This window comes from Cydia fagiglandana, chromosome 9 (genome assembly GCF_963556715.1).
Source record: "Cydia fagiglandana chromosome 9, ilCydFagi1.1, whole genome shotgun sequence".
Classification (NCBI taxonomy): Eukaryota; Metazoa; Arthropoda; class Insecta; order Lepidoptera; family Tortricidae; genus Cydia; species Cydia fagiglandana.
In genome coordinates, this window is record NC_085940.1 from 18,488,212 (window position 1) to 18,510,823 (window position 22,612).

The 22,612-nt window shown below is 36.7% G+C and overlaps 2 protein-coding genes across 2 annotated transcripts in view; one reads left to right on the plus strand and one right to left on the minus strand.

Moving 5' to 3' along the window:
• The window catches only part of LOC134667564 (lipase member H-like), a 68,686-nt gene that overhangs the window by 25,083 nt on the left and 20,991 nt on the right, over nt 1-22,612 (minus strand). The window lies entirely within an intron of this gene.
• On the plus strand, nt 7,804-9,886 carry LOC134667519 (phospholipase A1 VesT1.02-like). Its single transcript, XM_063524942.1, has 2 exons — nt 7,804-7,983; nt 8,965-9,886. The coding sequence occupies exons 1-2, from the start codon at nt 7,860-7,862 to the stop codon at nt 9,876-9,878; spliced, it is 1,038 nt and encodes a 345-aa protein (XP_063381012.1). The 5' UTR covers nt 7,804-7,859; the 3' UTR covers nt 9,879-9,886.

Genomic DNA, 22,612 nt, shown 5'->3' on the forward strand with positions numbered 1-22,612 from the left:
TAATTTCTACTCTTTTTTGGCAGGCTGTACATATTGTACTACTTTACCGCCCTACGGCGCGATTAAGAACAATACGTGTCTATGCCAAAAATTTAAAGGGCCATATGTACTGTAAAACGTAAAATACACGTGCGAAAAGGTAATTCGCAACTCGTGTTGATTTAAAGCATTCCCTTCGGTCGTGTTTTAATTTATTGCCACTCATTATGAATTTCCTACTTTCCGCACTTGAATCGTAATGTTATGTATTACATCGACTGTATTTTTTCAGTGTATTACATGTATGTAAAATGTATAATTATTGGTGCAATAAAGAATATTTACTTACTATATACAGGGTGATTCAGGAGACGTGAGCAGGACTAACACTGCGCATTTTGTAAATTATAAGCAACTGTTTGGTATGAGTATTAGTGAGATTAAGGTTAATTTTGATCTCGTGTTGAAAAAAATAATAATAAATTTATTTACGACATGCATGGTCACCCTAAAATTAGAATACTAAACTACCGATATTCTGTGTCAAATTGAATGTCATCACTGTCATCACGGTCTGGTTGCTTTTGAAAACTCATATCTCACTCAAGTTTGACAGTTTATTTTCTTCGTAATCAAAATACTGTCATTACGGTTAAAGAGGTTTTATGTTTATTAATTAGGTCTTGTAGGGTAACCATTTGTAGAGAGTTAAATTTGCCCTCACCAAAAAGTTAAAAATAGGAAAAAGTGTCGTTGTTTCACCTAAATACGACGGTGATCGATCAATTATCAGTTACTGAGTGTGCAGGATTAGTCCTGCTCACGTCTCATGAATCATCCTGTATATATAAATATATATATATAAGTTAGTAAGTAACTAACTTATATTCCCTAATCTCAAGGCACCTTATAAAAATCTCTCTGTACGAAACTACTCTACATGAGCGCAGCACCGGTCTGTTGAAATAAAGCTGCACACAGACAGACAGTATTAACGGAACGTGGACTGATTGTTGTTATTTACGTGTTTTGAATGCATTCTGCCGATATGTTTTCGTGGAAATACTATCACCTGAAAACATATATATACATATATAGTTATGTTTTCATATATATATATATATATTATAGTCGCACCAAGAAAAGTCTGGAGCGGGTTTGATAGCCCACGCAGTATGTGTTATTTATAAGTACATACGTCATAATTTCATAGTATAGAAGTTTGATGTTTAAAATGACACTTGCACTGCGTGGGCTATCAAAACTGCAGACTTTTCACGGTCTGACTCTATTAAAGTTTACACGAAAAAATAAATGAAAATAAGTTTTTCATTCCTCTTTTGTTAAGTTAATTTATAGTTTATTTTATAATGTGTGTCTTAATTAATTAATTAATAATGTGAATTAAAGTGACATTCCATTTCCAACTGCAGCTGCAATACTGTTCATTTTACTATGGAAATTGACAATGACAGCGACGCGTTTCCATAGTAAAATGAACAGTATTGCAGCTGCAGTTGGAAATGGAATGTCACTCTTAGTAACACAAATCTTGCTAACCTTCTTAAATTATTAATATAAACCTTCAAGAAAAGAACGTACTCCCATCTTCAATGCCGGAAACGTACTTACAACCCCTCTGGTGTTGCAGGTGTCCATGGGCTACGGTAATCTCTTACCATAAGGCGATTCGTCTACTCGTTTGCCTCCTATATATAAATACATTCGTTACATTACAATTATTCATTCCCGCTAAGATTTTTATTCAAAAGTAATGAAATATGAATAAAACGCTCTTTTGAATTTTAAATATTTTAATTCAACACATATAATCTATTTGTAAAAGTTCCTTTTATTCTTAAAGTACTAATTAATTAAAATAAATAATCACAACGTTTGTTTGTTTTGTACACGTGTCTCAGCTTTAAGATGAAATAAGATATTTATTAATGTACGCTCTCTTTATAATTAATTAATTAATTAAAACGCCCTTATTATCCCTTAAAAGCCTTATACGTGCTCTCATTAATCCTGAACCTATTTTGTATGATTAACTCAAATTAAAAAAACCGGGCAAGTGCGAGTCGGACTCGCGCACGAAGGGTTCCGTACCATAATGCAAAAAAAAAAAAAAGCAAAAAGAAAACGGTCACCCATCCAAGTACTGACCCCTCCCGACGTTGCTTAACATTGGTCAAAAATCACGTTTGTTGTATGGGAGCCCCATTTAAATCTTTATTTTATTCTGTTTTTAATATTTGTTGTTATAGCGGCAACAGAAATACATCATCTGTGAAAATTTCAACTGTCTAGCTATCACGGTTCGTGAGATACAGCCTGGTGACAGACGGACGGACGGACGGACGGACAGCGAAGTCTTAGTAATAGGGTCCCGTTTTACCCTTTGGGTACGGAACCCTAAAAATTACAATCTCACACCATAGTTCCACAGTAAAATCAATTGTTATGGGTACTATATAGGATAGATGATAATATGATATAAATACTTATATAACCTATATAACGAAAAACTTTATTGCACTGACAAAATATTAAATTACATAAATTACTATAAAACATAAATAGGAATATAAAACTAAAACTAACTACAATTAAAATAACTAAAACTAAAAATTAAAAATACCTATAATACCTAACCTATACATATATAACACGTTAAACTCTCGCGTTTTGTACACATATTTATTTAATTACACAAACGGGTCTACCGCGATATAATTTCATTGTTTTTACCTTTAATTCCGACGTTTCAGCTGAGTTGCACCAGCTGTGGTCACGGAAAGACTGACGTCCCAACAAATGTCAACGGAGATATTAATAAAACACCACTAAACTACCCGAAATTAGTTTATAAAAATGTTCAGGGTAGACAAAGAAATTGCAGCTACCCGTTAATGTTTAACGAAACAGCTGAAACGTCGGAATTAAAGGTAAAAACAATGAAATTATATCGCGGTAGACCCGTTTGTGTAATTAAATATAACCTATATATCTATAAAACATCCATAACTCGGAAATAAATTCAACAGAACAAAGGTACCTTGGTAAATAGATTTATATCCCGGTATTTCGGTAAGGGAGATTACATCCAAACCATCAATTTTGTTTTTGAGATTTGATACAACATTGCTCGCAGTGAAATCGGATATTCAGCTAGAGTTGGCACTATAACAGATAACGTACTGGTACAAGAGATACGCCACACTAGAATAAACTTGTTCTCGAATAAAGATTAGGTACCATCAGCCGCAAAAGTCCATGGAGACTTTATCTATGAATTCATTTATAATTTTTCCATGCAATTTCGCAGTTCGCTGTAGATACCTACTGTCTAAAATCACGTCAAATTAAATTAAAAAAAAAACTCAACAATATTACTTTTTGACACTTGCTGCAGTAATGCAGTGTGTCGCGTTACAATACTGCAACAGTATTGTAGCGCGACATTACGACCGACTGCATTACTGCCGAAAATCGATGTTACTGTCCGGGTTTTTGACATTTGCGGCAGCAAAGTGGTAGCAGTCTCGTGCGGCATTACTGCAGCAGTAATACTGGTGTACTTAGTCTGAGCGTTGGTGATGGTGCAGCGTTGCAGCGGGGAAGTGGGCAATGTCAAGCAAAAGGCGCGAAACTCAAATTTTCTAAGGGACGATTACCCTTCGCGAATACATTATTTAAATTTGCCGCTTTTTTCTACTGACGGAAATAGCTTGAAAGACTAGCTTTACTGTTGCCAATTAGCTGTCACGCTAAAAAAATTATATTTATCATTTAATTACTTAATCACAATAATAGGTTTGTGTTTGTGGATTAGTTCAGTAAACTACCTATCCGATGCATGTTCTATTTCTACATAGCTGCTTAAATAACGTTAACTTTGTTAAAAATTAAAGCACTAGTATTAAAACACTAGAAAATGGAGATTTACGTAAATTAAGAGATTTAATTCCGACGTTTCAGCTGAGTTGCACCAGCTGTGGTCACGGAAAGACTGACGTCCCAACAAATGTCAACGGAGATATTAATAAAACACCACTAAACTACCCGAAATTAGTTTATAAAAATGTTCAGGGTAGACAAAGAAATTGCAGCTACCCGTTAATGTTTAACGAAACAGCTGAAACGTCGGAATTAAAGGTAAAAACAATGAAATTATATCGCGGTAGACCCGTTTGTGTAATTAAATATAACCTATATATCTATAAAACATCCATAACTCGGAAATAAATTCAACAGAACAAAGGTACCTTGGTAAATAGATTTATATCCCGGTATTTCGGTAAGGGAGATTACATCCAAACCATCAATTTTGTTTTTGAGATTTGATACAACATTGCTCGCAGTGAAATCGGATATTCAGCTAGAGTTAGCACTATAACAGATAACGTACTGGTACAAGAGATACGCCACACAAAATAAACTTGTTCTCGAATAAATTATGTAATCTGTTATCGAAACTCGAGCCTATTCATACCGTCCAAAGGCCCTGTTGCCGTGTGCCTATAGAATAGAATTACCTATCAACATTGTACATGATCGAATTTGATGTCTGTTCGTTAATACGAAAATGACAGCTATACAAAAGAGGATATCTAGGAGGACATTGATTCTCTTCAATAAAGTTTTTTATATCATCATCATCATTCTGTCTTGGCTGATTTTAGCACTAAGAGACTTTTTTAGAAAAGAATTACCTAACAACATTGTACATAATCGAATTAGATCTCTGTTCGTCAATACGAAAATGACAGCTATACAAAAGAGGATACATATTATAATCTAGGAGGACATTGATTCTCTTTAATAAAGTTTCCACGTCATCGTTATTTTATTTTATTTTATTTAGTTATTTATTATACTAGAAGTTACAACTTTTTTGTTACATACGATGCTCCACAAAACTACATTTAGTTTTGACTGTGGAGTCTCAGTGTTATCATCATCCTGTCCTGGTCGATTTCGGCAATAAGAGACATCATGTTTTTTTATAAAGGAAAATTCACCTTTTCAGGGTAGACTCGAACTTGCGACCTTTTAGAACATCGGTTTCCATTTTTCCGTTTACGTTTATCCTTTTTTTTCCTTTAATTTTAAAAAAAATGTACTATCGCTTGCAGACGCATATGTTTGATAAAGAAAATAGTATGGGTTAGCAAATTGTTCTTAGAGACGTCTCAATTTATTATTGAGAATTTTTTTTAACTAATAGGTAGTAAATAACAGTTTTCCATCGATTATTTACTTATACATTAAATATCCATTAACCACACCCTTACTATTAATATGCAGCATCTTTCACACCGCTATCTCTCATCCACTCAACATCCGATCTTGAAACTTCCATATCCTTTCCACATCAGTCATTCAAAACTAGTTCTTATTCTAACAGCAACAGGGTCCAGATATTCACAACCGTAGGCACCTGTAATGAAATGCGATACTCATTAAAACTTCTGGGCATCCTTCAAACTGTCACACCGGTGCTCGAAATAGTTTAAGAGCTAGCTTCAGAAATTTTCCATTAAAAAAATAACAGGTATAATTATTTATATATGGATGATGACGATGCATGAAACTTAATAAGTTTAATTATAAAAATAAACTGCTTTAAATACTAATAGCTTGTCAAAGGACTGTCTTAAGCCGACCACTGACTAACAGTCCGCCGGACGATATCGGCCGGTCAGTTGTTCGAAACTATCAAATTTTTGCTCTAACTGACAGGCCGATATCGTCCGGCGGCCTATTAGTCAGTGGTCGGCTTTTTTTCAATCATAGACAGAGAGAATCATACTATCTTTGACTTACTCTACTACTAGCACCCAAAAGAAAAGGATGAGTATAGTTTTTCTGGTTCATACTGACTCACAAACTGCACTTTATTTTATTTTCTTGACATTTTCTATTATTTTGTTGAGTATTTTCCAGTTAATTCTTTATTGTAATGGTGCTATATTATAATTAAGAATAATTTAAATCAATTACACCCGTTTACATAGTTTTGTATTTCATCGATAGTAAGTTTAGCGCAGCCCTATCGTAGTGATGCGCTGTCACGTCGAGGATCTCGAACTATCCTAACAAGTCTTGAGCCCTTGTTATTAAGACGTCTTATATTGAAGACCAACTTGATATTGTTACTCGTTACACTCGTAACGATTGGAAAGTTCGCCGGTGAGAAGACGTTTCTGTTTCGTTGCCAGAGAATTAGATATAGTGAACTTTTGATTATGACAGTATTCTCAATATATGCGTTAAACTTATTGCTATAAATAGAATATAATGTTACATTTGTTACATTTCAAATAATCTTAAACTACCTGTCTTAAATATGATGAAATCATCCCACTAATTGTTTTAAATGAGAAATCTGATAAATAAACCTGTATCAACATAGTACAGGATACTTTTAAAAAATGAAATAGGTAAGTAACTATTAGAACTTATGACAATTCTGGAGTTAAAATAAAAGCGACCTTTGTACTGCGGTCGACATACTTTAATGGACCATTCGGAAACCTTATTGCAATGAGATAAGGACTACAATGGGTCAATTAAGTGTGTTGCTGATAGTTTAGGCCAATCTAGCAGAAGCGGGACGCTAACTCGAACTAACATTCCAATATCATATTAATTCCATTTTGTTATGTTTTGTGTTATGATGTGTTTTGTTTTGTTTTGTTGTATGCCATATATGCCAAGTTGTTGGTCGCTAGTACTTGGTTGTACACGTATTACCTACACGTATTGGCGTAGCGTAGGTGAGCGAGACCCACGGGCGATCGATAGCAAAATTATATCGGTTCCACATCAAAATGTACGTTCGAATTGGCCTCCAGGTAACATGTGATATCTAATAAGGTAGCTAAAATCAGATAACAAGGTTATTTAGAGCATCGTCAAAAGAGGCGTATAGTCTATACATTTTCTTTGTACTAAAGGTGATCTAGTTTCAAAGGTAGGTTTTCATTGGATAATTGTTTTAACCGGCGTCATCTCACGGAAAGGTATTGTGAGTCATTGTAGTGATGATGGATTGTATGTAGTGTTAGTCATTTACACAGCGCATACGCATAACAAGAGATAATACTCGTAATATAACTAAGGACACGACAAAGACAAACAAATAATCGAAAGAGATGAAGGAAATTGTGGAAAGACTTTCACAGTCATTTGAGGAGTATCTTAATTTTCACAAGGGCTTATTTTTGTATGGTTTTTATAGAGAAATAAGCCCTTTTGAAAACACACTCCTCTGTTCTCATTTGCATGAGTAAGATCAATGGGGCCAAATATCCGTCAGGCCGCAAAAATATTATGACACGCTATTATGGCTCTACAAATAGAGTGTCAGATATTTTTACGGCCTTCGCAGAGTAACATATTATTGCAGGTGATTGTACACTTACTTTTGACTGTTGAAACTAAGTCGAGTGAAGTTAGGTACCTAACCACCGATTATAATATATGTATACCTAATAGTTCTTACGAACCTAACCTAAACACAATACCTAATCACAATTACGTGATAAGTAATACAAGCAAAGTATCTACATAGAGTCAGACCAAGACAATTCTGCAACGATTTGGATAGCATAAGTACGTTGTATGTGTTATTATTAGAAACGTCAAATTTCTTTGAAATTAGGACGTATAACTGCGTGTAGTACGTGCTATCAAAATTGTTGCACACTTTTCTTGGTCTCACTCTATGTACGTAATGTACGTACTTCCCCTAGAATTCATTATCTTTAAGAGGTGTGTCCGTATAATATCTTACCTCTCAGTTTTCTCAGTTGTTGATCTCACCGTACTTCAGTTGCAAGTAGATCACCGGCAGATAACGTTGTAAAATCATGAACGTATTCGTCTTGTGTGTCATGTTCGTAAACTATATTAGTGATATAAGTGCGATAGGCAGAGGCGATTTGGAAAAGTATGGACTTTTACATCAAGCGCTGTACTCGAAATATATCAAATGTAAGTATCTATTGGGACCCGGGTATGTCCTTAAACTACGTCCAAGACCACCGGTGGATGGGCAGCAGCGTCCCTCAAATTCGGTGTACTCGACTGCGATGCGACCCGCCTGCCAAGCGTGGCGATTATGGCATTCACCCCCCAACAAAAGGGGGAGGCCTATGTTCAGCAGTGGACGTCTTATGGCTGAGATGATGATGATGAAGCCTCTATTATTACTAATCGAATTTAAACTGTTGTGAGACATACTAACATTGAATAATTTTACGCAAGTGACTAAAAACAAGTGAGTGTAAACCGTAAAATTATTCAATATCTATTACGGTTTATTTCAAACAATTAATAATAATAGCATTACAATTTCTTAAACCTAGGTACAATCTTTAATATTCTAGTTTTTAGATTTTTAATTTCAATTTTTTCCAAAACATACCATAATTTAATGCGTAGGATCACTGGCAGATAACGAACCTTAATTAACTATTTTGGTTCTATCCTAGATTTGAATGCTAACAACAACACACACACACACACACACACACACACACACACACACACACACACGTGTTCTTTGTTTACTATCATGTATGTTTGTCTTGCTTGTCATGGCATCAAGGCCTTTCAATTTAGCGTGTACCTAACTAATTTGAAACCAAGTCTATAGAAAGAATACGAGACAGGATATTTAATGTACCTACTTTTTATCACATCTGTGACATTTTTATGTTTAAATATCTATTTTCCTTTATTTAAATATCTATTTTCCTTTATGAATGCAGGATTCTTCTTTTCGTACTTGTATTTTTTTGCTGGATCTTCTGTGTTTCAATTATTTTCATAATTTTTCTGAGTTCGATCTAATCTAATTCATTATTCACAAAATCCATAGTAAAAATATCCACCAATTGATTGATCAAAAATTGCCTAATCTAAAGATTCTTCGCCACAAATTAATTTGTCCTCATCTGTATCTGTCCGCAGGCGACCACGATAAACACACCAATCTAGACGTCAGCTTAGTCAACGTCTATTTCTACGACTTCAGCAGAAATGACGTCAAAACATTCCCAATTGCCGAAGCAGCCGACGGTATCCTAAACTATTCAGGCCTCGACATCATGAGACGTTTCATCATCTTCGTGGCCGGATATAAGTCCAACATCAACAAAAACACTGAACAACGCGTTAGAGACACCTTCCGAGACTTCCCTAATAGCTATCTAATCATTCTTGACCATTCTCCCTACACCAATGAGAAGCCAGGAAACTTAAAAGGCTACGAAAGAGCAGTGCAGTATGTATACTATATAGGAAAGGCGTTAGGCGAAATGCTAGCCAATTTAAGAAGAGGAGGCATATCACCCCAAAGCATGCACTGTATAGGACATAGCTTAGGTGGACAAATGCTTGGTTATACAGGACAGACCTTCATTGATATAACTGGAGAAAAATTATGGAGAATTACTGCTCTAGATCCCGCTGGACCTTGCTTTTCCAACAGCGTCATTGAAGACCAAGTAAGATCTGGAGTAGCTGAATACGTCGAAGTATACCATTGTAATGCCGGTGGCTTAGGATCTTCAAGCGTTTTGGCTGATATAGACTTCTTTGTAAACAAAAAAGGCGAGTCCCAACCGGATTGCGGAACACCATTAATACCGGGTATCTTCGACTCTTCAAAAGCAGCTAAATGCAGTCATAAAACTTGCGTTACAGTGTGGACGGCCACGGTGAAGCATCCTGACTGGTTCTTAGCGTGGAAATGCGATTCGTATAAGGATTTTAAGAAGGGTGAATGTCAACCGGGTGATAACACTCTGGCTGGTTTCTGGAACCCTGGTAATGCGACTGGCGTTTATTATTTCTCTACGGAAGGGTATGATTTGGATATATGAATTTAGATCTAAAACTTACTTTATAAGTAATAAAGTAAGGAAAAACTATCAGTATTAGATGCCAAGCAATACCTACATTTGGAATATTTTAAGGAAATCAAGACTTTGCCTTATACCTAGTAAATTATGAGCAAATATCTGTAGAGGAATTTTGTTGGTGAAAATCCAACTAAAAAAAAAGCGATAACAAGATTAGTGAAAGATAAGATGCACGACTAAGAAAAGATTAACCACTTCTGCTGTAAAAGTATACACTGCTATAGTTTATAAGTATAGTGTACATTGTTTACCATAATGTTTAAATTATAGAGGTACCTAAATTATTTCTCCGAATATCTATTCGGATAAATAATAAGTATTTTCAAAAAATTGGAACGTACCAACGATTGGAACGTGTTTGGAAAAGAATACTCTCATATTTTTTCCCGTATGTAAAGTAGTTGTAGTTTCTAATATAAATTAAACTCAATCAAGAAGTGCGATTGCCTGATTACCGTAGGTAAATAGTAGTGTAGTTTTTTTTTTTTTTTTTTTTTTAATTTTATTTATTAAGGCATAAACCCATTACATTTCATTACAATAATAAACTAAACTAAAAATTAAAGGTATAAACTACAACTAAAAAAAGTAGGTACCAATTATATAGGTGCAGCGGAAATCTTGCTCTTACAGTAGCAGGTTGTGTACACTACATTAACAATGCTGTTCGTCGATTCACTCACTCTCCCGACAAACGACCAGTGCCTTTTACGCATTATAGCGTAAAAGTCATCCACTCTGTTCTCGGCGAACATACCAGACGCACTACACCGCCACGGTAGCCGTAACATTGCACGAAACGCGTTGTTGTACTGTACTCGGAGTCTGTTGAACGTTCGTTTCGTGAAATGGTACCACAGCTGACTAGTGTAGAACGCCTGACAGTATGCCTTGAACAGAGTAATTTTGGCTTGGTCAGAACAGTGAGCAAACCGACGCGCCAACATGTTGCTTCTCATCGCTATGGCCCGCCGCTGCCTTTCGAGATCGTCATCGTCCTTAAGTCTGTCTGTCAAAACGTGTCCTAGATATTTAAAACTATTAACAATTTTTAATTCTGTCCCATTTAGCCTAATGGGTGGAACGTTATCTGGGCCCTTGTCATATTTAAAAACAATTAGCTCAGATTTTTTTACATTATATTTTAGTCCATGAGTAGCAGCATAACGCTCACATATCGATACAAGTTTTCTAAGACCCGTGATAGAGGGGCTCAACAGCACCATATCGTCCGCGTAGCTAAAGTTGTTGGCGCATACGCCCGCGCCATGACACCCGACGGTGGCGCTGCTGAGCTCCTCTATCAGGTCATTCATGTAAAGGTTAAACAGCAATGGCGATGTCAGTCCACCCTGTCTAACGCCGCATAGCAACTTATACGGGTCCGAATTGGCATTTCCCCATCTAACGCTATTCATCTGGTTCCCGTACCAGTATCCCAACAGACTGGCTATTTTACTCGGTACACCTGCTTTTGACACTTTTTCCCACAATAAATTATAGTCAATAGTATCAAAAGCACGGCTTAGATCCAGAAAACAGCCGTAAACCGACGTCCTTTTCTTAAGATATCGGTTCACGACATTTTTAAGACAGAATATAGCCATATCTGTTGAGAGACCCGGACGGAACCCAAACTGTGCATCGTGTAAACGTATGTGTTTACACGATGTAGTACCTAAACACAAGTTTAACATTAATATTAATTCTGTAGGTATTGTTTCAATATACCGTTTCTCAGTATTGTAGCCGTGATTTTCGAGTAAATACACGATTTGTATTCAGCCACAGTGTTGGTAAAACTAGATTAATCACGCTTCGTGGGGATTCCCTGAGGCAAACATGTTGCTACGCTATATTGAGCTTTATCTATAGGGGATGAAGGTGAATACATTCTAGTGAGAAGCTTAAAATAAGGGCAACTTTGACAAGTTCAAGAGCAATTATAAGGTCACACGCATGACCTCGCTTTGCTTAGATTCTTGATTACGCGCCTTCAGAGTATAGACTAGTATTGAATATTTTATATTTAATATCTGGGAGACAGAGCTTTGCTTGGAAAACATAAAAACTCAAAAATGCGCGTTTTCCCAGAGGTAAGACCTAGCTAGATCGATTTTTCGCCCCCAGAAACCACCATGTAGCAAATTTCATCGAAATCGTTAGAGCCGTTTCTGAGATCGCCGAAATATATACCTATTATGTATAAATAAATAAACATAATATCTGAGAGACCCCGAAATATATAAATATACAAGAATTGCTCGTTTAAAGGTATAGAGTTACAAGAATTGCTTGTATTTCAGTCTCATCTTTATGAAAATAAAGACCTATTTATATATGGAGTGAGCACTCTATTCTCACTATATTATATATGTCTGGGCTGTGGTCTAAGTATAATTGTGTATTTTGTTAACTGATTAATCTTTTGTCTGCCTATGTATTTTCGAATTTGTGTGTTTTTGGTGCAATCAAATAAACGTTTTATCTATCTATCTTTAATATATATATACTATTATTTTCTCTTTTTTAAAGATAATTTGTATTCATTATATATATTTTACATTAAATAAAATTAGAATTAAAAATTAAGTCAATTTTAATTATTTTTTCTTAATTTCCTGACTTCACGTACGCTCTCTTAAAGTCGTTTTGCGTACGCTCTTAATGGCGTAGTTTTTGAGCGTTAATTACCCTTTCACGCCATTTCAAAGCTATATTTTATAAAACTACAACATAAAACGGTTTCCTTGAAAGCATTAAAACTGTTTACATCGGCCCCTCGGGCGTATTTTTAATTAAAAGCAAACAAACCTACGTGATGTTTCATTTATTTAATTCTTCCTGGAGATAAACCGGGAAATTCTCGGCTTAAGTTGGACTTTATACCGGGTGTGGCCTGTAACATGAGCAAATAATTAAAACATAGATTGTACTCCTCAAACGGTGACACTTTTGTTCAACAACTTTTAAAAATGATGAAGTATTAAGACTCCCTATTTTTCATACAAAATAAATATCATCTTCCATGGAAGCCATTGCCACGCCATATCATTATGATTGACGTTGCTTGTCAAGCCTTAAACAACAAAATTCGCAAGACATTGCGTCTTAAAATAAACTTTAAAGTGTATTAAAAATCATACCACAAGTTATTCTTAAAAGTCGCTGAACAAATGTTGGTCAGTATGAGGAGTACAGCCTACAGTTTAATTTTTTGCTCATATTACAGGCCACACCCGGTAGAACGCCGGCCGGTGTAAATGCTTAATGCTAGGTATTGCTTACTAAACCCGGCCAAGTACGAGTCGGACTCGCACACGAAGGATTCCGTACCATTAAGGATGACTCACGCTAGACCGGGCCTAGCCCAAGCCGGGGCGTCCGACATGTCATTTTCTATGACGTCTGATCGGCGATCACGTGGTGCTTTCCATAGAAAACAAAGCGCCGGAAGCTCCGGCCCGGCCCCGGCCCGGTCTAGCGTGAGTCACCCTTTAAGCAAAAAACGGCAAAAAATTAACGTTTGTTGTATGGGAGTCCCACTTAAATATGTACTTATTTTATTCTATTATTAGTATTTGTTGTTATAGCGGCAACAGAAATATATCATAATTATCTGTGAAAATTTCAACTAACTATCACGTTTCATGAGTTAGAGCCTGGTGAGAGACAGACGGACGGACAGCGGAGTCTTAGTAATAGGGTCTCGTTTTTACCCTTTGTGTACGAAAACCTAAAACTGTGAAAGTAAGTTACTATAAATTCTATTAACATTGATTTTTATTCGACGTCCTGTCTTGCCTAGTGGGTAGTGACCCTGGAGAATGAAAAGGCTGTGAAGCTGAAGGTGGTTATAGCGTGAGTCATCCTTAATATACCTATAGGAGTAAGAGCGTGTACAGATAATTTTGAACCCCTGGCCAACTTGGCTACTTCTACTGCTGATAGTAACATCAATGAGTCATCAACACTAATGTAAATAGTATCTTATCGGAAAAAATGGAGGCATTTCCTTTTGATAAGCTACACAACATTACCTAAGCTGTAACGAACAATATTTAGGTATACAGGGTGGAATTTGACGACGGACCTTTCCGGATATGGGAGATAGTTTAGCCTTAGCTCTATATTTTCTCCATAGAAACTATGTTAATATGGGCAACCGTTTTTAAATTATGGCCTTTTAAACATCCATGCAAAAAACTACTTTATTCTAACCCTAACAGGTGACAGGGTCAATGAACTTACTTGTAAACAATCAGTATACGACAGGAAATTATGCTAATTTATTGCCATCTAACCATTCTTAGGTCTGCTTACAACACGGTAGGAATCGTTGCAGGATTTTTGACAATATAAACAATAAATAAACTGAATATAGGGGTTTAAAAATAATAAAGAAAGGTCCTCCAAATCGCTGCTGATGGGAGTTGTGCCGAGAAGGCTGGCCGCATTGTCACGTTGAATGGCAGTACATATTTACTTACCTAAATATACTCTGAGCAAAATACTGGCCAGCCTAAAATATGTCAACGTATTTCTGTTTTATGTGTTTAATTGATTATAATGTACGTATTTCCCTTTTAAATATCAATATCTGGGAGACCGAGCATTGCTCGGAAAACACATAATAACTCAATAATGCGCCTTTTTTCCAGAGATAAGGCCTAGCTAGATCATTTTTTCGGCCCCGAAAACCCCCATAAAACAATTAAATAAATGCTAATATACTTTAAACACACTTCTGGACACCGCGACAGGCAGGGACCGAGCGAGGCTTCTGGCCTCATCTAGGCCAGAATCAGGTCAGTGGCTTCACGCGTATCCCTCGCCTAACACCGGCACCTTTATAGACCCAGAGACGCTTCGCGTAGCCGCTGGTCTCCGGCTAGGTGTTGCTGTCTGTGCTGACCACAACTGTGCTTCATGTGGCGCTGAAGTGGATAGCCTCGGCCACCACGGGCTCGCCTGCTCTTCGGGTGCCGGCCGCCTGTCTCGCCATTCCGCCCTCAATGACATCCTGAGAAGGGCGCTCGTCAGTGCCGGCGTTCCCGCCGCTCTGGAGCCCCAAATAGTGCGGAACGACGGTAAGCGCCCTGACGGGATGTCACTGATTCCCTGGAAGATGGGTCGTGCGTTGGTATGGGACGCCACTTGCGCTGACACGCTAGCGGCGTCCTACGTCCCATCGACCAGCAGGCGTGCTGGCGCGGCGGCGGACACCCGGGAGCGTCTAAAGGTAGCCAAGTACAGCTGTCTCGGCGCCCAATACGAATTCGTTGCATTTGGCGTCGAGACACTTGGTTCGTGGGGCAGAGGCGCACATATGCTCCTTAAGGAGCTTGGGAAAAGGTTGAGGGAGGCAACGGGTGACCCTCGCGCGGGCAGCTTTCTCGCACAGCGAATTGCCATCGCAATCCAGCGCGGGAACGCTGCCTGCGTGTTGGGCACCCTCCCGAGGGCACCAAATTTTGATAGATATTTTTAATTTTTAGTTTTAATTATTTTAATTGTAGTTAGTTTTAGTTTTATATTCCTATTTATGTCTTTTAGTAATTTATGTAATTTAATATTTCTTATAATGTTGTACATACATGGATACAATAAAAAATTAAATAAATAAATATATACATATATATAAATATATAGGTATACAAGAATTGCTCGTTTAAAGGTATACGTTGAAAGTATGACGGCTCTTTAATAGATTTTATTTAATAATAATACGTAGATTATTCAAGATATTATTATTTAAAGATATTACTAAAATATACAACATTACTAAAAGATTCTTTTTTTCAAAAATGGTACTGATTGCATTTCTCTTCTCTATCCACAACAGTTATTATTTGAGACGTCCAAGGAAAACAAAAAAAAACAAAAAGTAAATGAAAAATCTAGTACTAAAAAGCAAATATAATATCACATAAAAAATTTAGTTCTCACTAAGACTTAAGGCGCACTCAAAACTTTCCTGTAATATCTCAAACTGAAATAAAAATTCCCAAGCCGATATTATATTCCCCCAACCGACTCACTTCGCTGAATTGTTATTATATTATTAAGTTTTATGTAGCGGACTGTACTAAAGGAACGAGGAACGTTTTAGGTTACGTGATGTACAGTCAGATGGGATTTCGAATGAAATGGAATAGAACTTTGGCGTTTGAACATCTCGAAATTTCACAGGCAGGCAGGGTAGACAGAAAGAGAATTTAAGGCTGTTATTATAGCTTTAGTTAAGACATTTTCTTTAACAAATTGTAACTCCATTTTGGCTTTCACGGACCTATCAATCCCGTTCTTTTGATAGGCTTGCGTGGGAATGGGAATACATATCCAACACGTAGAGGCCCTTTGGAGAGCTTTAATGTCATGTAGAACGCCTGCTGGAGTGCTAAAATTTGTTTCCCATCACGGAACAATGGACCTTTGGGAGGCGTGCGCGGAGCCGAAGCCAACACGTAGACGCCCTTTGGACACTTTAATGAAATGAAAGGGGTACACCGAGTAATATTATTAATTAAACCATTAAAATAAGATTGTATTTAAAAGATTTCACACATACTGAGCACCAGGTATTTTACATGTAGATATTTTCTATTGAATATTTTAATATAACTTCTCCTTTTATAGAAAATAGGTAACTTCTTCTATGTGTTTTCTTCAAATATGACACTATATGACAGTAATTTTCTTGAAACATAAACACTTAAAGTGACTCCTTTACATTATGTGCCAATTACTCAAAAATGCTTTAAAGCACTCACCAGTATTTTCCTAAACGCAGCACTAAAAACACTCCTTTGTTCAGAGAAGACGCCATATTTTCTAAAAAACTGAAGAAATATGCATCGCCGGGGAATGCACCAAGCACTTAGTGCGACATCTACGTATACGCCGTATACTTAGATAGAAGCACTTTATCATAAACGAGAGCTTTGGAATTTTGAATATTTCTTTATAAAAAATATATTTTCTAAGCCTTTGAAACGGGCGAATCGAGCATATATTGTGTGAATTGCCAGGAGGCATTATTAAGTATAAGTTTGTGATTTTCCTTTCTGGATTATTCTATGGGTTTCGAAATTACGAGTATCCCGTTTATGGAGAAAACAATTGCATATTTTGAAATATATTTTTTTTATATTCATAAAGCGATAAAAAAAATACCGCCATCAGTTTTATGGAAAAAATCATATCAATTAAGCACTTTTATAAGTTTTATAACATTGTAAAAAGTTCATACTTTTAATATGGAATAACCAACTCCCAACTCATCTAAAATGTATTGTTATAGGCCCAATAAACTGAAAACTCTTTACACGAAACACATATTTTTTACACGAAAATGAGATGACTAAGTTAGATATTAAATTATCCCTGAACGTTAAATATATAAGGATCAGAGATACTGAGGGTTATGTCAGATCAACGCAGCCATGAAGATCTTTCATCTCGCTAAAAATCAGTCTGCGTCGACTCTTTAATGACGACGTTGAAGCGCTGACTGCAAGCTCTCTAACGAGTATGAAAAGAAACGAATTCTATGCCATTTCTCATCAAACCGTTCTTAAAAAAGTTCCTCTGTAATTCAAGTTAACTGCGTTAATTACTCTTTATACCTTAACAACATTCCCGTGGTTTGTACCAAAAGGTATTTCAGCGAATACTTAATGACCTTTACTTACGACATTTTGTTTAAAAGGGGCAAAACAGTGAACATTTTTACACCAACCGTTATTCTTTATTAGCCAGTGTCCTGTTTTACGTTTTGTTAACATTACTTTGGAGTTTAACTGCTATTGTAATGGTTAAAGTTGCTTATTTTCTTAGTTAAAAGAGATTTTGTTAAATGGGTCATATTGACCCACCCGCGGTCGTAAGATAGATTTAATTTTCATTTATTTTAACTCGTACTGTAATGGCGTGGCTCACTCCGCGATTTCGTCGCTTTGCTACAGGTAGCTAAAAGTACATCCGTTCCACCCCAATTTTGAGGAAAGCCATAAGCCACGCGTGGCGCTGTCGCCACCTAGCGGCCATATCTGCAATGTGCTGATCGTAACAGACGCGTGTTGTTAGAGAGTGAGCCTTCTGTACCTAGTACTATTATTTATTCTGTGCTGTAATGTTTAAATAAAGGCCAAAGCGACTAAAATAAGACACTCCATCCAAAATGTTTAATTTTACTTTCTTCTCAATAAGTAAAATGATTGTAGTAACTTTGTAAAAGAATAGAATAGAAGGATCTTACCAACGTAAGAGAAACATTGTGCAAAACTTAACACTGGTGAGTATTCTTTCTCATGACGATCTCACTATCAATACTTATAGGCCAGTAAGACTCATTCAGACCAGTGTACGTAAGAACTCAGATTGCACGTATTTTTTATGAAGCTCGAGGTCTAGTTATATTAGGAACGGATAATAAGACGAGTATACTGAGTTAGTGAATGGAACAACCGCAGCTCAAGTAGTTAAGTTGTTGGGTAAGTGGCTCGTTCAAGTTGCTGGTATGTTTTATGGAGCTCTAACGTTTTATTTTAACGACTACAATGACTATTATGGTGAAAGATACGGAGTGTGGAATTGTTTGCAGTTTAGTTTTCGATATTGGCAGGTTTTATCTTGCAGTTTTCAAGTTAGACAATGTATTATAGTGAAAACGATAACAGATAAACAGTGAAAGAAGGTATACTTTGTATTGAGTTATTTTAACTACAGATGAGCCATACCAAATGAAATTTTCGCAATCACAACCTGTATCACGCGACCAAAACGTCGTAAGCGCCGGAAAATTCATGGCGCTAACGCGTTTAGGTCGCGAGACTCACGCTCCGCTTCTATGATTTGATGTCAAAACAACATCAACTCATTTCGCAAAATACTGCTTCTCTGTGCGGGTTCTATACCTTAAGCAATAATTCAACGATACTTTGTGCAGAATTTTTGTACATAATACAATTTTTAAAGATTTTTAGCGCTTGATGTAAAAATTACAGACGCTAAGCCGAGTACGTACTTACGCAAAATTATAATGACTGAAAACATTCTATGGTGGGTCACAATCAGTTTGTACATTGCCATTTATGTAAAGAATAAATAAATCCTATAAATTGTACATTCGTAGTCTATAAATTAGTTTAATTTTAAACGCACACAACGATGCTGTAAACATAATTTAATAACGCTTTATTAATTCCAGCCACAACATAACAGACGCGCTAATCCCCGCTAATACAAATATTGCCATAATTTGAGCATAGTTTGAATACTTGCTCCCCGCAGGCACTTCAAAAGCCCCGATTATTTGCTATAACACAGACTATACATTGCACTAGACGCAGCAAATCATCGTATTTGATGTTATTTCAAGTAACTCAATCGTATACCTATATCTAATTTTATAGTGATTGATTTTTGTGATATGTAGACAATTTAAATAATATTAAGGTTAATCATTTAAACTACAAATATACCTATTGGTATTTCTATTTCGTCTTTATCTATATAGACTTAAACCATGCAAAGTTTTCACAGACTTGGCTATAGCAATGTAAAGGCCTTTGAAGTAAGTAGTACTAGGCGTGAAAACTTAGCGTGAATAGAGTGATCTTGATCTTGACAATTATGACAATTCAATTATTATGACACTTAATGTTCGGCGTATTAAGCGGCACCCGCCGAAATGCCTAAGATTTATCCAGGTATATCACGATGTCTTATAATGTACTTGAGTTTCAGTGGTACCTACCGCGGCTGCCTTAATTTTAATTATAGATAATACCTGTTTTATTAAAGTATCCTAGTTTTAAAGCGAATATTTAAAGGTGCTAAGTTGTCTTATAACAGATTTTTTAAACAGATATCAGGCATCGAACACCACTCGAATGTATTAAAAATTGACACGATTGATTTTATACATGTGAGGTAACCTGTGGCATCTAGTTCAATGTTATGGTCTGCGTGCGTTACACATAACTGGTACAACCAATATGTAACGTCTTGAGTAATTGCTCATACATTGTAATGTTATGTAAATACTGGGACAAAGGCTGGAGGTATTTAGGTATAAAGCTTAATTGGAGGCTCACTTAACTGAATATAGTATGTCATAAATAAGTATGTATATAGCTATGTCATCGGCATACATGCCGCCTACGCCTCGCTTATGGTAACATTCCATTTCTAACCGCAGCTGCACTACCGGTACTGAATGCGTCGCTGTCATTGTCAATACCCATAGTAAAACTGACAGTAGTGCAGCTGTCGTTGGAAATGGAATGTTACCCCTAAGGTTCGATTTGAATTTTTTTGGTGGGAAAAATCCCACCAAAACAGTTAATAATTGGTGACCATTTCTAAGCAAAGGCAAGTCCTTAATAGCCCTTAATCCCTGACTTTACTAACACTAAGAACACCTTGGTTTAAAAACTATATCTTGGTACGCAATATCAACAAGGAACAAGTATACATACCTATAATTATTATAATTATGTAACTACAAGATAAGAAAGATAAGCAAGACTCGTACTTGTCCGGTTTTTTTTTCAGTTGCAGTTTCGCACATTTTTAGGGTTCCGTACCGAAAAGGTAAAACGGGACCCTATTACTAAGACTTCGCTGTCCGTCCGTCCGTCCGTCCGTCCGTCTGTCTGTCACCAGGCTGTATCTCACGAACCGTGATAGCTAGACAGTTGAAATTTTCACAGATGATGTATTTCTGTTGCCGCTATAACATCAAATACTAAAAACAGAATAAAATAAAGATTTAAATGGGGCTCCCATACAACAAACGTGATTTTTGACCAAAGTCAAGCAACGTCGGGCGTGCTCAGTACTTGGATGGGTGACCGTTTCTTTTTGCATTTTTTTTCCGTTTTTTTTTTTCATTGTGGAACGGAACCCTTCGTGCGCGAGTCCGACTCGCACTTGCCCGGTTTTTTCTATAAAAACGGTTAGAGCTACACAAAACTGTCAAACAGTATTAAACAAGGCTCAACATTTAAAGCTCTCATCCCTATTTCATTATTTATAACAAGACATAAAACCGTCGCAAAAACAGCCTACATTATTAAACCATCATAAGCCACACACTTAAGGGGCGTCCACACAGCTTCATTAAAATGTCGCGGCACGCTCGTGTGAAGAGGCCTTAGAGCACTTGTCTCGCTACGTTCAAAATAAGGCGAGTTCTGTTCCTGTGCTGTCGTTATTAACACGTTCAGGGCTGGACGTTATTTGGTAAACTAATTCTTACGTACCTTTTCCATTTTTCTTTTTTTTTTCTTTTTTTTTTTTACGTATTTTTTCATATTATTCCGATATGAAAGAAAAAGAAGAAACAAGTTGTTAAGGGACCCACTGATTAACAGTCCGCCGGACGGTATCGGCCTGTCATTTAGAACAAAATTTTGACAGTTCCGAATAACCGACAGGCCGATACCGTCCGGCGGACTGTTAATCAGTGGGCCCCTTTAAAGGATGACACTCAAAAACAATGTGGTGTACCATCTGATACAAGTAGGTACCTACGACAGCCTAATTTATTTATTTATTTTAATGTAATTTTGTCTCTAGTTCGCAGCAAAATCTCATGTTTTTAAACAGTGAAGTAGGTACCTACCCTTGTTCAAGCTGCTGAGATAAAAAAGCTTTTTGCACTCAGCTTCGCTTAGGAGAAAATATCAAATAATATGTACTATTACAAGCTGCTTAAGGATGAGTCTCGTTAGACCGGGCCGTGTCCGGGCCGGAGCTTCCGGCGCTTACTTTTCTATGATATGACAGGTGAGCACGTCATGCTTTCCATAGGAAACGATCACGAGTCATCCTTAATTGCATAGTTTGTGATCAAAAATGCAGGCTTCGTCAAGTGGACACAATAACATATCAGATACAGGATTCGTCACCTACTAACAAATGATGTAACTAATCTTAACCACTAAAGTAAACTAAGCTAAGGTGCAGCCCTAAACCGTGCAAATTTAAAAAAATCACCAACATTGTTTTTAATATTTCCACCAGTAATGTCGCTCTGCAAAACGGCAGCTTTAACTCTGGTACCTACAGTCTGAATCCGAACGGTACCGTAAAATGGGGTGAGTTGGGTGAAATTTGACTTTCAAACCTCGATAAAATTTTATTTTTACATGTGAAAACTGAATGGTGTATATAATAAGTGGTTCGGACGTTTGTATTTTAGTTTGTTTATTTTGGGTAGTTCCATATCATAACTTTGACGATAAAGAGGAAAACCCACCTCACCCCGTAGTGCCTCGTATTTGGGGTGAGAGGGTTTTTCATACCAAGGTGATTTTGGAAGATTGTTGGATCGATTTTTTTTTATTATGCCTATTACTATAGCCTCATTTTAAATTGGAATACATTATTTTTGTAGCAGTAGCCTTAAAATCCCTTCTCACCCCCCTCTCAAACCTTCTCTCCCCGTTCATAACCCAACTCTCCCCGCGAAACCTACCTCACCCCGTTTTACGGTACCTTTAGGAGTCTAAGTACTTCTAAACTAACTAAATATTTTAGTACCATGTCACAGTAACGTAATAAAGCGGAAGAGGTTCCAATTTGTCATATTAGTGGCAGCGACGGGGTACTAAAACGTTCTACTGCTACGTTCGATCGTGCCATCATCGTACGGTAACGTGAACGCAAAGACAAGTTATATGTAC

Excerpts from the sequence above, each read along its gene's own strand:
- LOC134667519 (XM_063524942.1), top strand. The coding sequence starts at position 7,860 with ATGAACGTATTCGTCTTGTGTGTCATGTTCGTAAACTATATTAGTGAT. Across the intron at positions 7,984-8,964 it reads GTACTCGAAATATATCAAAT|GCGACCACGATAAACACACC; the intron begins GTAAGTATCTAT and ends ATCTGTCCGCAG.